The sequence below is a fragment of the Neomonachus schauinslandi genome, chromosome 10 (assembly GCF_002201575.2).
Source record: "Neomonachus schauinslandi chromosome 10, ASM220157v2, whole genome shotgun sequence".
Classification (NCBI taxonomy): Eukaryota; Metazoa; Chordata; class Mammalia; order Carnivora; family Phocidae; genus Neomonachus; species Neomonachus schauinslandi.
In genome coordinates this window covers 70530762-70545350 of record NC_058412.1, presented here as the reverse complement: position 1 = coordinate 70545350, position 14589 = coordinate 70530762, and the positions used below count along the sequence as shown (strand labels likewise).

The 14589-nt window shown below is 43.9% G+C and overlaps 1 protein-coding gene across 3 annotated transcripts in view; it reads right to left on the bottom strand.

Annotated features, from left to right (window-relative positions):
• FSHR (follicle stimulating hormone receptor) overlaps positions 1–14589 on the bottom strand; it is a 165075-nt gene that overhangs the window by 5542 nt on the left and 144944 nt on the right. For all 3 annotated transcript variants that reach the window (XM_021701174.2, XM_021701175.1, XM_021701176.1), the window contains 3 exons: positions 12636–12704; positions 12450–12524; positions 87–272 (listed from right to left, as the gene is read on the bottom strand). In XM_021701174.2, coding sequence (XP_021556849.1) covers positions 87–272; positions 12450–12524; positions 12636–12704 — 330 coding nt within the window. The remainder of the gene's footprint in view (positions 1–86; positions 273–12449; positions 12525–12635; positions 12705–14589) is intronic.

Genomic DNA, 14589 nt, shown 5'->3' with positions numbered 1-14589 from the left:
CCGCAAATATATAGAAGTTGTGGACCAAGTTCTGCGCTGGAGAAATGTCCAAGTGGGGCTCAAGGGTTGGACGTGGGAAGACTCACATTTGCCGTCTCCAGTTTGCAAAGGCGCAGCAGTGGCTAGGGTAGGTGAGGCTGGCCTCCATGAGAGCGACAAACGTATCCAGACTGGGAAGCTTTTTCAAGTTGTATGTTGACCTGGCCCTCAGCTTCTTCAGATTTTCTAAGCCATAGCTAGGTAGGGAATGGATCCTCGTTCTTGAAATGTCTCTAGAAGGATAAAACATAAATATAACATGATTATTATGGACCTAAAATTTCTGCTTGGTTAGCAGGCAAAATGGCACACACAGTAGGGATATTCTTACATGGGTGAGGAGGGAGATGCCAGTAGATCCAACACACCTCAGTCAGATCTGTATACAGCTACTAGGACATTTGGTTTCCTGGAGCCCTGGCCCTTGTGTTTGCCTTAGGAGGACTTAGATAATAGGTCTCTCTGATTCCCAGATATACTCACATCCTGCCTGACCTGGGGCTTGACTTCAGCCATCTCCCCTTCTAGAATCTGTCTTGAAATGGACCCGTGTAAATGAGTGGATATCTAAGAGATTGAAGCCATTTCCTCCCCAGTGTAAAGTCAGCTATAAAAATATCTGTGATGAGCTAGGGATGGAAACTGTGGCCCAATTTCAGAAAAGGGTAAGAAGAAACCTACCATAAGGGGAAGAGGAGTCTGGTGGGCAGTAGAGGCACCCTCGGCATGGAGTCCAAGTGGCGACAGAGAGTGGTGGGCACAAGCACAGCCAGACTAGCCTGTATATGTTCCCCGCCCCTCTACCTATTAGCTCTGTGACCTTGGTAATGTCATGTCATTTCTCCATGTCTGTTTCCTCAGCCATACAATAGGAATGGTAATAATCCTAGCTCCTTCAGAGGGTTGTTGGGACAATTAAATGAGTTAAAAGTACACAGGAAACTTCCTGGCTGATAGACAGCATTTAATGACTGGTAGCTATTCTTATAAACATCTCTGTCTGTCTGTCTCTCTGTATCTCTGTCTCTGCCTCTCTGTCTCGAATACACAGTTGTCCTTGCTTTGTAGGAGTCTCTATCAGGGCAAATCAGTGGGGATCTATGGAAGCCCCCAGAAATGGACCATCTGGACCATCTAATCAGGTCCGTGACCTTGGAGGGCTCCAAATCCCATCCTCTCTGGCATCTGCATCAGTGACATTAGGTGCTTAGCTGGCAGCTTGGTTGGCAGCTGCAACTCTCAAAACAACCAAGACCAGCTGGTTTGAGCAAGGAACTTTCAATAGTACCAGCTTAGACCTGTTGGGGCCAGCAAGTTGGACATGAAGGAGTGCTTCTGATGGGGGTCGTAGCAAGTGATGACCGGGATGGACTCATCTCAGCACACTTGGATATATGTGGGGAAGGAGATTCTTCTAATGTCTGCATTTCCTCTAAGTCAAAGCGGTGGGTACTCAGAGCAATGAAACTTGGGGGTATGAAAATATATTTGCTACCCCATATGTTCTCACAGTCTGGTGAAAATTATATTCTCAAAATTTTGTTGTCGGGCGCCTGGGTGGCTCAGTTGGTTAAGCGACTGCCTTCGGCTCAGGTCATGATCCTGGAGTCCCTGGATCGAGTCCCACATCGGGCTCCCTGCTCGGCAGGGAGTCTCCTTCTCCCTCTGACCCTCCCCCATCTCATGCTCTCTCTATCTCATTAAAAAAAAAAAATTTGTTGTCATTGCATCATTCATTTGCTTTCTCAAAAATTCTTAATGCTTCGTTTTGTCCAATGAAACCCACCCCAACTGCTTCTCTCTTTGTCACCTCTCTTTCCCAATCAAACTTAAAATAGTGACATCATTTATTGATAACTATTTCCTCATAATCCAATCCAGTTTCTTCCTAACCCCAAGAGAAACAATACTCAACAAGGTTGTCTCTTCATTCTAAGCTTCTCCATTTCTCAGTTATATTTCACATGTAAAACATTCCTCCTTTCTGAGACTTTTTCATGGCATCACATTCTCTTTAATTTTTTCCGACATCTTCTTTAACTTGTGATTTTGTTACTCTTTCTCCTCTATCTTTACTTTAAATATTGGGAGTTTCTCTAACCTCAGGTACCCTTCTGACTGTAAATAACCTTCCAGGTGATCTTACCCACTTCTTTGGTTTCAGAAACCAGGGATATGCTAATGGCTTCCGAATGTAAATCCCAGCTCAGATCCTACTTCTGCACCTCAGGTCCAGATAATCAATTGTCTGTCAGACCCCACCATTTGGATCACTTTCAAGTATTAAAACTAAATTTACCACCTTCCATGTAAATGTGTTCCTCCTTTTGTTTTTTCCCATCTCAGCAAATGACTCCTCCATTTCCCCCTGTTGTTCAGGATGGGAACTGGAAGTCTTCCTTGACTCCTCCCTCTGCCTCACTTGGACATTGGGTTTTTTGTCTTCTTAGGCCCAACTTTATGTCTGTTTCAAATCAGTCCACTTCTCTGCCACTGCTTTAGTTTAGGTTACCTAGACAAAGGCAGTAGTCTCATAACTGTTCTTCTTATGACCATGGCATTCGTCAGGGTTCTCCAGAGAAATAGAACCCATAGGATATAAAGAGATAAATAGGAAGAGATTTATTATGGGAATCACCTCATGGGATTATGGAGGTTGAGAAATCCTGTGACATGCCATCTGTAAGCTGGAGAATTAGCAAAGCTGGTGGTATAATTCAGTCCAAGTCCAAAAACCTGTGAACAGGGAGGCCACTGGTCTAAGTCCCAGAGCCCGAAGGCCTGAGAACCCAGAGCTCCAATGTCTGATGCCCAGAGAAAATGAATATTCCAACTCCAGAAGAAAGCAAGCACATTTGTCTTTTCTTTGCCTTTTTGTTCTTTTTGGGCCCTCAACTGATTGAATGATGCCCACCCACATTGGGGAGGGTGATCTTCCTTACTTGCTCTCCTGATTCAAATGCTAATTTCCTCTGGAAATAGTCTCATAGGTAGACCCAGAAGTGTTTTACCAGCTATTTGGGCATCCCACGGCCCGGTCAAATTGACAAATAAAATTAACCGTCACAACCATCTCTCTCTGTCTCTCTCTCTGTCCCTCTTCCCACCTCTCCAATGCAATCTTTACACTGCAGATGGGTATTTTTACAAAAATATCACCCAATTAGATTGTGGCTTCCTGCTTAAAACTCTGTAATGGTTCCCCATGTACTTTGAAGTACAAAGCATTGGATGTGATGTGTGGGTCATTTGCTTGGTGTCTCTAACATCCATTCTGTGCCCTTCTCTATGCTCTGGTTTGTATTTCAGAAGGGATGGCCTCTGCAGGTTCCATTTCACAGATACCCCCTTCTCAGTCAGCTTTGCTGGGTTCAGCAAATGAAGCTGGTGGGAGATTGGAGGCTAAGAGAAGGGGTAAAAGTTAAGGCATTTCTCATCCATCCTCTGCCTCAGGCAACAGTTCCTCTATGACTTCAACCGTCGTTAGATCTGCTGAGGATCCAGCTTCTACTCCCTCAGGTCCTACCTTCAGTAGTGGTTACCTACCAATGCTAATCCCTGGACTGCTTATCCTCTGCTTGATATTTAGGCAGATGTACGTTAGAGAGCTAATGAATACCTTTATGTAATACCTATGTATATTTCACTAGTCCCTTCCTTCTTAGTGCTGACAAATTTGGTAAACTTGGCATCTGTCATTCAGATACTCTGTATGCTTTCTGATTTTTTTTTTTTTTTTTTTTTTTGCTTGTTCTATCACTACTCAGAGAAGTGCATTAAAATCTCCAACTATGATTTTGGATTTGTATACTACTACTTTTAGTTTTGCCAGTTTTTGCTTTATATATTTATATATATAAATAAAATATTTATATATATATTTTGCTTGATATATTTTTGAAAATATTTTAAGTACATACAATTTGCTTGGTATCTAGTAATATTTGTCTCCTAATGCTTTGGATGTTTTTTCTTCACTGGTTCCTCCCTGACCACCAACTGTTGGAGTACCCATGGGCTCACAGCCTAGACTTCTTTCCTCTATTTTCCCTTAATCTGTAGGCTTACTCATCTAGTCTCACAGCTTAAACACCATTTATATGTTGATGGATCACCTATATTTATCTCTAGATGACTCTTCTCTCCCGAACTGCAGGCTCTTAAATTCATCTGCCTCCTTAAAATCTCTACTTGGATGTCTAATGGGAGAGCCAAACCTTGGGTATTAAAAATTGAGCTCCTGATTGTCCCCCAAACATGCTCCACTTGTGGCCTCTCCAGTTGTTAATGCAAGAACTTGAAAGGCAAGCTTGGCTCCTCTTTCACATCCCATATGCAAACCCTCAGCAGAACATCTTGGCTTTACTTTTCAGATATGTCTGGAATGAGCCACTTCTCACAACATTCATTGCTATCACCACAGGGTGAAAGTTCTGGTGTTCCAAGGTGTCTTTTCTGGTTATCTCCAAAGTAGTAGGATTCTTCAGAGCTGGGGTCCCTGAAAATAAGAATCTGATCCATGAATCTTTGTCCCTGTGCTAAGTCTTGAGTCTCCACTGCTCAGTGATCCAGCTGCTCTGGCCTGCTCTCCACTTATACTTCCCATTGTTCCGGAGCTTCTCAACATCCTTCTCTGCCCTAGAAAATCTCTTCTAGTTTCTGTCTTCACACCATTGCTCCACTGACCAGTTCTGCTATTGACACTTGCTCTGGTCTCCATGTCCAAGTTCTTCTTTCATCTGGATTTTCTCCCCCCTCAAATGTGAAAGAAAGCAAAGCCTGCCCATTTTGTCTAAAACAGTTTAGGGCTCCATCTGAGGAATGAGATGAAGGCATTAAAAAAAAAGTCCTTAGGAACAATTGAAACCAGGGCAATCATTACCTACCATGAACATTTTTCATATTTTTAAGAGCAAGCAATATAAAACAGAGGACTATTTTTTCTTAGTTATGTTCCCCCCTTGAGTTCAGAATATATAAAAACACATTAAGTGAAGATTTCTAAAAATAAACAAATTTTTATATTCTGTGCAGTGCTATGCTCTTGTCTCATATACTGTGGTAGATTAAAGAGGATTGCAAATTTTTTACACTTTTCCCATACAGGGTCTACTTGCCCTTCCCTTGAGTTCAGGCTTTACTGTGATGCCTTTGGACCACAATGATGAAAGTGTTGCTTTACCAGCTCTGGACCTTGACTTTAAGAGAGCTGACAGCTTCTATATTGGTCTCACAGAGCCCTAGCTGCTATGAAAGAACTCTGAATGCCCTGAGACCGCCATGCTGGGAAAAATCTAAGCTGTGTGTAGAGGTCCTGGAGGATGAGATGCTGTGTGTGTGTGTGTGTTTGTGTGTGTGTGTGTGTGTGTGTGTGTAGGGAGGGGGAGAGAGAGGGAGAGAGAGAGAGGGAGGAGAGGGAGGGAGAAATAATGAGCACCGATACACAAGGCATACGAGTGAAAGGGACCGCTTGGACATAGATCACCCCAGCCACCTGAGCTGATATCACATGGATCAGAGACAAGCCACCCACATTTCTGAAACACGTGATTATGAGCAAAATGGAATGATTGTTTTTGAGCCACTAAGTTTTAGGGTAGTTTTTATGCCATAATAGAGATCCCAAACTCTCACCGAAGTCTCTCTGATTCTGTCGTCTCCATCATTTTTAACAGTTGTAGAGATGTTTTTCCTTGAAAGCCATTACGAGTGCAGTAGAATTATACTCTGCACATTTTATGCCTTTCTCACCACTTACTGGCTTTTGTTTTATATACTAGCTCCTTGTATTTGCATTTTATCTCTCCTTGATGGTGGAGGGCTCCTCGCATTCTCAGCAGTGCCTTTCACGTAGTAAGCCCCCAGAAAATTGTTGCTTTGTTTGAAGAGACTCTGGGGACTGACACTGAACAAGGATATGGGAGAGGAAGAGCTAGGTCACCCCAGCCACCTGTGATGTCCCCTGACTTCTGGCAGTTTCAAAGAATCTCCCACCTTGTGTTATCTCTTCTATTGTTTCATACTGCTTGACTTTTCATGTATCTTTGTTTTGTCTGCTCAGATTTCAGATGTTTTGAGAGCTTGGACTATTAACATACTTTTGTGTTGTACATTGTATTGAGCATAGGGCTGGGCTCATGAAATCTACTCAGTAGATAGTCCTCTGATGAGCAGAAATGCCTCATTATTACAGATGAGTACAGATGAGAGTACAGATGAGAGGCTGGAGCAAGTCTTCCAGGAGAGCCATTCTAAAGGGAGAAACTGCAAGGCAGACGGAGAGAGGAAATCTGAATTTCAAGGTTGCTCAACAAAATGGTGCTTCTGCAGCAGGCGATTCTATGTGACTCAGAGTATCAAAGGCACCAAGGAAGGGAGCAACCTTGTGTGAAGTTTACAAGGAGATAGACATGTATGAGAGAAGCAGCAGAATAATGTGTTGGGTGGATTGACCTGAATGCAGTCCAATGCCTAGGTGTTAGATTGGGATGTTTTGGTGTCTTTGTGCCTGCTCAGTGTTCCGGAGCTAGCTTGTATTGCAGATTCCTCCTTATCACAGGTACAAAATACATGAGCTGTTGTCATTAGCACTAGGTGGTTTATGCACTATGAGGCTAAGGCATCTTGTCAGAGTCCTGGGATCCAGATCTTCTGCTGGTGGATGTTGAAAGGGGGGAGTGGTGGGTAGAGTCACTTACAGTTCAGTAAAACCAGTCTTTAGCAAAGTGATTCCAGGGTGATAGGGAAATAAAAGTCTGTATAGAAGGGTTGACTTACAGCTTGCTGGATACTTGTTGGAGTGGAGTAAACATGGGACTTACCAAGACTTCCAAGTTTTGGACTGGCAGAAAAATGTTTCTCTGTTATCTCCATGGATTAAGAAAAATCAATAGAAATTTATATCATCAGGGACAAAGATAAGTGGATAGTGTTGAGTGTGGTTGAGACTGAGCTACAAATATTCCCACTTTTGCTCTCTGTTCCCCTAAAACTCTTTCTCTCTCTTTTCCCTGGCTACGATCTTTCTTCATGGACTGGAAGTCTAATGTTCGATTTAAATTTCTCTGTAAAAACACTTTCCATGCTTAGGATGCAGATGTCTGGCGGGCGGTGGGGAATGGGAGGGTAACAAAATAAGACCTTATCAGTTACTCACATCTTCATGGAAGTGGATTATTATGACTATTGGCTAAAGGTGGGCTTGGAGAGAGGCCCAGAACACAAAGCATGGCAAGTGAGGGGTTTTCAGAATGGTTATTCTGGCCAACCATATTTTGAGGAATAAAGGGATGAGATTAGATCTCTGAGCCTCGAAAGCCAGGTAGAAGAGTCCAGAATTTATAATGAGCAGACTAACAACTCACTGAAAGCTGTGTTTTTGTAGGATTAGTCTTGAGAACCCTGAGCCTGGCACGTAGTAGGTGCCCATAAATCCGTGTTAAGTGCATTGGAAGGAGAAAGGATTGAAGGTAGGAAGGGAATGAAGTGACTGTTGCAGGAAGTCAGGCATAAGCGCTCTCTTCCCCACACACTGTCACTTCATCTGTTAAAGTCACTGTATCACATGACGAAGATTTATTGGACATCTGCTCTGTTACTATAGCCTCCTGAGGAAAATTTCTGCAGAGCATATTGTTCTGGACAGTAACATTTGTCCCCTCGACCAGAATGAGATACTTTAGGGCAGACATTGTTTATTTTTAAATCTCTCCATCCCTTACACCTGGCAGAGTACCGGATGCACAGTAGGTGCTCAATCAACATTTACTAAATGTAGGACATGTATGGGCCAATATGCTCAGGGAATAGCTGAGAAGGTTTATCACTGATGTGGTTCCTCAGGCTGGTGGGCTGGACAAGGAGGGGAGGGCTAGTCGTGGGCTGGTGTTTTTAATCCTTGTCTTTCAGGCTGGTCTAATGACTGCAGTCTTTCTTTTTTTAAGATGTCACTTTGGTTAACATTTCAGCACATGCTATATTTGGCAGTGACTGGTTTTGAGAATTTAAATCCTGAAAAGTACTAACAGGAGACATAATGGGATGATGGCTGGCGCTTAAGAGATTTAGTAATCCTAAATTGTTCAACATTGTTAGCATTCCTGATTCTGAGACAGAACGAAAAGGGAGGCAGCTGTCAGTAATAAGGCACTGAGTCAGGAGAGGCAGGAGTTAAATTGCACTCTGTGCCCCATTTAATAAAGTGTGTTATAGCCAGTGCCACAAATTTGATTTGAACAATTTCTATTTTTCCAGCAAAGATGTTATTACAGGTCAATCATTTCCATAAGTGAGAGCACATTTCTGGTGTATACTACACTGACAGATGGCTAGAAGACCTCTCTTTCATGATCCCAGGCGGAATAAAAAGGCAATTTACTATCTATAGGACTGTGGGTACACTGGTAATGGAAGAGAATCATTCTTATACAAATAACTCAGTGTTTGAGTCTGAACTATCAAATGAATCTGAGCTATAGCCAAATCAATTTGATAAACCATCAGAATACGATTGTACTGGCTCCAGCCTGCAGAGGCAATGCATTAAATTTTCCCCACAGGAAACAGTTTCCCAAGGAAACAGCAATTGCTTGATTGCTTAAAACAAGCACACACACACACACACCCCATGCCCCACGCCCCACGCCCCAAACTTGAGTGAGTTTAGAATATCAGGTGAAAACTGAGATGGCCACTGATGATCAAGGTCAAGACTCTGGAGGGGGAAATAGAGATGCTAGGCTTCTCCTCTGAAACTCAGAGGAGCGTTGCGTATGTGCCCCTGGCTTTCTCTACATCTGTTTCTTTTTGCAGTGGAACATCTCACCATTGCACCCTTAGGTGTTGAGAGGTTCCCTGTTTTTCACTCAACTAAAAATTTTTGCCTTCAGTAAAGGAGTACCAATGGTTTGGGTGCCCTTCCCTTCACTCTCTTGGAATCCTTTGCATGCATCTACTGGGGACAAAGGACTAAGCCTGTTGGGGAGGAAGATTCACGGCAGTTAGCTTGTGGAGGAGCTACCCTGGAGACAGGGCGAAACTTCCCTATTCCCAGCATTGGTTCTAGTGCAGTGATCCTCGGTGTGCTTTCTGGACCAGCAACAGCAGCTTCACTGGGCAAGTTATTGAGATGGAGCTTCTTAGGCCCATTCCTGACCTGATGAGTCCGACTCTGGGGGTGGGGACATGCATTCCAGGGTTTTACAAGCATGCCTGGTGATTGTGATGCATGATCAAACTTGGAACCACTCCCAGCTGAGCTGCTAGTAGCTGAGCTCTCCTCTGGAAATGCCTTCTCCTGACTTAGCCACGATTTGCCTCCTCCCCATGGACAGCCTGCATCACGTGATTGTTGATGAAGAGGACTGGCTCCTTGCCTTAATTCAGTGAAACTTTGAAGGGCCATCTTAATTGCACAGCTCCCATGGGATTAGATGAGGCTTCTGTTGCAAATGCATTGCAGTTTGACTTCCCTCTTAGCCTGATTCTACTCCCAGCAAGTATTTCCCACATACCCTGATAGCACTCCCCAGTCAACCTCCTGCACGCACACATCCATATCACAGGCTTATTTGGGGAAATGGGAATCTGACCCAATGCACAATCAAAGCCCTAGCCTGAGCATCTACTCTGCAAAAGCAGTCTGAACAGAGTGCACCTCTCCTACTCATCAACCCGTAGCACCTGGGGTGGGCTCATTCTCTGCACACACCTCAGCAAGCAGCTCTCAGGCCAGGGTTTGGCTGGGGTTGGCACATCAGGTTGTAGGAGTGAGAAATGGCATAGGCCATAGAATCCTAGTTGAGCAAGCAGAGATTGGAAGGACCTCTGCAGACTAACCTGAAAGCCCCAGTAAGGGAGGCTCGATGTTGAAGTGATCAATCCTCTTGCCCCTAAGGGGAGGAGAAGGAGACTAGCAATTATAGGCTGGGCTGTTGGCCAGGATCTTGCACATATATCCTCATGCATTGCGATGAAAGGATGTGGGAGTGTATTATCACCCTCTACCCTTTTAAGTCATGGCAAGTGCTTGATAATTCCTTTGGATTTTCTGTAAATGTTACTCACTTCATTCTGGCCAGATCTGTTCCTGTGGTAAAAGGGTTGAAAAATGCACCTGTAACTTGAGGACCCTGTGGAGCTGCTTGTGATGGTGACATCCCACTTCCTGATGGCATACGTGGCAGGACTGGCTGAGGGATTCATGTCCATGTTCTCCATTAGATGCTCAGATGAGACACATGGCACGGTGCCTCAGCCTGGGGCCTGATGATGCACCTGTAGGAGATGTGCTTCTCTGTTGTCTGTGCTTACCATTTACTGGTGTTCTTAGGCTGGGAGTCTGGTGCTTACAAATATTTTCACCCTCTGTTGTAGGTCGCAGCCACCTGTATAACTTTTAGTTGTTTGATTAGACGTATTTATATGCTTTAGACAACATGATATGGTGGGAATACATGGAATGTAAGGCAGAAGACCTCGTTTGTGGTCCAAGCTCTGCCACTTATGGTGGCAGTCTGATGTTGAGCAGGTCACTGTAAATTTCTGGTTTGGGTTGCCTGGATAATGAGCTGGTTGAGGATACAGTCCACTCGAATATTCGCGGTAGCGGAGTGGTTAAGGAGCTATGATTTAATAGTATACCCAGTACAAGTAACATATGGCAACCTATCCCACCACAGACACATTCTGCCATAACAGATAGAGGTGCTTTAGGAATATTCAAAATCCCTAGGACTTTCAGGTAAGGGAAATTGACAAACTGCTCTTGGGGCGGTCAGAGACATCAACAGCACTGTCTCTAAGTCTATTTGTCTCCCAAGTCCTTGAAGAGGAGGAAACATTAAGCATTATAAATTCTAAGTACTCGGTATATTAGAGCACATGGACCATATGCCTGGCACTCTCTCTTATGCTTGGCAACTACCTGGTACTTCCTAGCACACACTGTGACCTGCTATTTTAGGATGTATATTTAGTTATTGTCTGACTCTCAGGAGAATATAAGCTTTCCGTGAGGAGATGGAGGCTTAGGGAGGCGAAGGAATGGTTCTAAATCAAGGTCGTCTGCTCTGGCCTCTCTGCTTTAATCATACTGACACTTCCTTCTTTTGCATATATTGCCCATCTCAAGGCAGGCATACTAAAATAATCGTTGAACTTTTCAGAGGCAGAATCCTGTATGTGGGTCAAACACACGCTCTATTGCCAATAATAACCATTTGTGGAGTTTCTGCTCTACCATACACGGTGTAATGCTAGAGATACACTAGGTTCCAACCTGCAGGAGAATATAAGCTTTTGAGTGAAAAGGAAAGTTATCTTGACAGATGGGAGGGAAGGAGAGACGTAACCACATGTGGGAGCCTATATTAATTGCCAAATACGAGGTGCAGTCTAGTGGCTCTCAATGCCAAAATTGACCTTGGGCAGGCCATAGAAGGATCATCTAGTAGAACTTGAGATTTTTTTCCGTATGTTTATTTCTGTGCTCACTATTTCTTCTTACATCTGACTTCTTCCTTCTTGGTCCCTTCCTTTCTGCAGTACATTTCATCAGTAGATGGGGTAGGTCTTGCTGAGAGCCCAGGAAAACAGTTTTTAAAAGCTCTTGGAGATTGGGGTCCCTGCCACCGTGAAGGCTGTAGAAGTCACAGGAGGAAGAATTCACTATTGGCTGAGGTGGCCAGGGAAGTGGTGGCAGCTGGCCTGACCCTAGTGGAAAGTCAGGGGCCCATGAGAAGAGAAATGGGGATGGTTGCTTGTGGAGGGAGAGATGGAGATGAGGAAGCAAGCACCGGGAGGAGGGGTGCTGCTGCAGGGCTGTGGGGCACTGAATGGAGCCCAAGAGATCTGAATCGAGGCAAAGAGGATCTAAAAATAAGTGTGTGGGGGCATCTCTCAGGGAAAGATACTCCTGGACATTGAAGGTGAGGAAGGAAACCTGTGCTTTCCCTTCCAGGGAAGAAATGTATGGCAGAGGAGTTAAGAACCTGCTCTGAGTCAGACCAGTTTGGTGTTAAATACATGCTCCAAAATTTGCATGACTTGGGATGAGTTAGTTAACACCTCCATGGAAGCCAGTTTTTCCTTCTCTAAAATGGGAACAACAGCTCCTACCACAGAGGTTTTATGAGGATTAAATTCGAAAATTCATTTTAAGCTTTTAAAACACTGTCTGGGGCTTGGTAAGTGCTCATTAAATAATAGTTGCTGTTACTGTTGCTGTTACACTATTGAAAGTCAGGATGTAGATCAGCCCGAAATTGTCCCTGGAAGTCTTTGTAGATGACAGATAAAAACTGACCTTCATTGCCAGCCCTATAATGGGAAGCCTCCCTGAATTGGAGAAAGTTGACTCCTAACTTGTACATGTTGATCTCTAGCACATGGAAACAGGGGAAGCTACTTACAGAATGACTGGTCCAGAGGCTCCGTGGAAAACATCATTAGGCAATTCTTCCAAATTATTGTTATCACTTAGATTCCTGGGGATGGAGTTCAGCAGAGAAGAAGGGAAACACAAAGCCACATAAATATCACTGTTGTAAGAGCCATTTCCCTCTAAATGGCCTGGAAGAATAGTCAGGGCTACTTACAGCTCATCTAGTTGGGTTCCATTGAATGCGCAGTTGTGTATTTCTTGAATGCCGTTCTTATTCAGCCATCTGAAATAAAAGGCCCATTAAAAAACCAATAATGTCAGATGCAAACAATGCAGGGATTTCATAATTGGAAGCACTGGGGCAAGGTCAGACATTGCAGGTTGTTGGCATAAATAAAATGCCACCCGTAAGGCTCAGGGACAAGAGTGGGAGGGAGGCTGATTTATCACTGTATGACCTCACGTGATGTTTGAAGTTTGCGTTATGTGCATGTATTACTTTCCAGAGGGGAAAAAAATTTTGAAAAGGCACACTTAGGCCTACCACCTGGATCCTGTATGGTCTTCACGCACATCATTAGTGTGCAGAGATGGTGCCATGGGGGGATAAGACAAAGGTGTTTCCCATCCTGAAGGACTGAAATCATGCAATTATTGGACAAGTGTTTATAAGACAAAGAACATTTTGTATCCCCTTTCTCTAAGGCCTTAAGCCTCTCACCCATGCTCACCCATAGCAGCAGGCCTGGCTGTCATCAAAAAGTGATCTAATTAAGCTATCAGACAACCTGAACATCTCCTGTGACCCACAGGGACCTGGTTATTGGAGGTTTGTGGAGGTGGCTCTGGGTTAAGCCAGAAAGGAAGAGAAATCAATTAGAGAGACTGTGGGCTGTGGCAGGGCGCAGTAGTGTGAGTGGGAACAGGAGGGGCCTCTGCGGTTGATGGGGGCTGGATGTGAAACAGTCAGCCTGATTGTGCAAAGGACAGTGAGCAGGTTAGGGGAGACCAAGGACACCTTGGGCCGACAGCTCTGCACTGCTGTGCTCCTGGATGGGCCTGAAAACAAAAACAAAATCCAAGGTCGGGAGAGCTTAGCCTGAAGAGCCTTTGACTACCTGCTCTTGATTTGCTGTCAGATCCTTTTCCTTGTCAGGCTCAGTGGGTTTACAAATAACAGTGTTTGAAAAGCTGACTCCGAGAGGCTCCTGCATATTCTAGACTTTTATTTTCCGGCTTGCAATGGGTAGCTAGAAACACTTACAATCACAGGACAGCAACCGTATGTTTTTTCTCCTTCCTCCTGAAAACCAGTTTACATAAAAAAATCCAGACAGGAGCAAGGTAAATCTTTTTAAAACCTCAGCAACCATTTGGTGGGTTCTGATGGCCAAAGAGTGGCTGTGTACCCCCGCATCCCACCTGCCTTGCAACTCCCTGGCTGGCCCCCAGCTATCTAGCCTGCTCATGTCTTTGTCAGCCTGTCCCTGGTAGTGAATTGCTGCGACAGCTGCCCCTAACCTGTGGGATGTAGTTCCCTGGGATTTTCAGTCAACCACAGGGATCAGCAAACTTTCTCTGTAAAGGGCCAGGCAGGACATTTTAGGTTTTGTGGGCCAAGAGACAAAATGGAGAATACTACATAGGTATTTTATATAGGTACGTACTAAACAACGTTGACAAAGGTTTTGACCAAACTTATAATAATAGAGTACTATTTTTTTTTTTTTTTTTTTTAAATAGAGGTCTATTGAAAAGCATGGATTTTTTTTTTTTTCTTTTTTTTCTGGGCAGGGTACCATCTTGCTTAATTTAGGTTAGTGTCAGTGTTCCCTGTCATCAAAATGTTCACTTGTGTAAACCAGTACTAGTTCGTGGGCTGGATTTGGCTGACCCTTCCTCTAACACAAAGGGGTATGTAAATCCAGTTGGGCTCCACCTATGTTTCTGTAGACTAGATTTTTCTGTACATAAATTTCCTGTAAATAGATCTTGCTATGATTAAATAATATATAGATGGATTTAAAAGAATTACTGTATTTGAAGTAGCCTTTTGTCTTTATGGATTTTTCTCAGTCAACAGATACCATCATATGGGGAGGGGGTGGAAGTTTTTGATGTCAATGATGGATCATTACACATACAAAAAGAGTGATGTCCAGAACTCT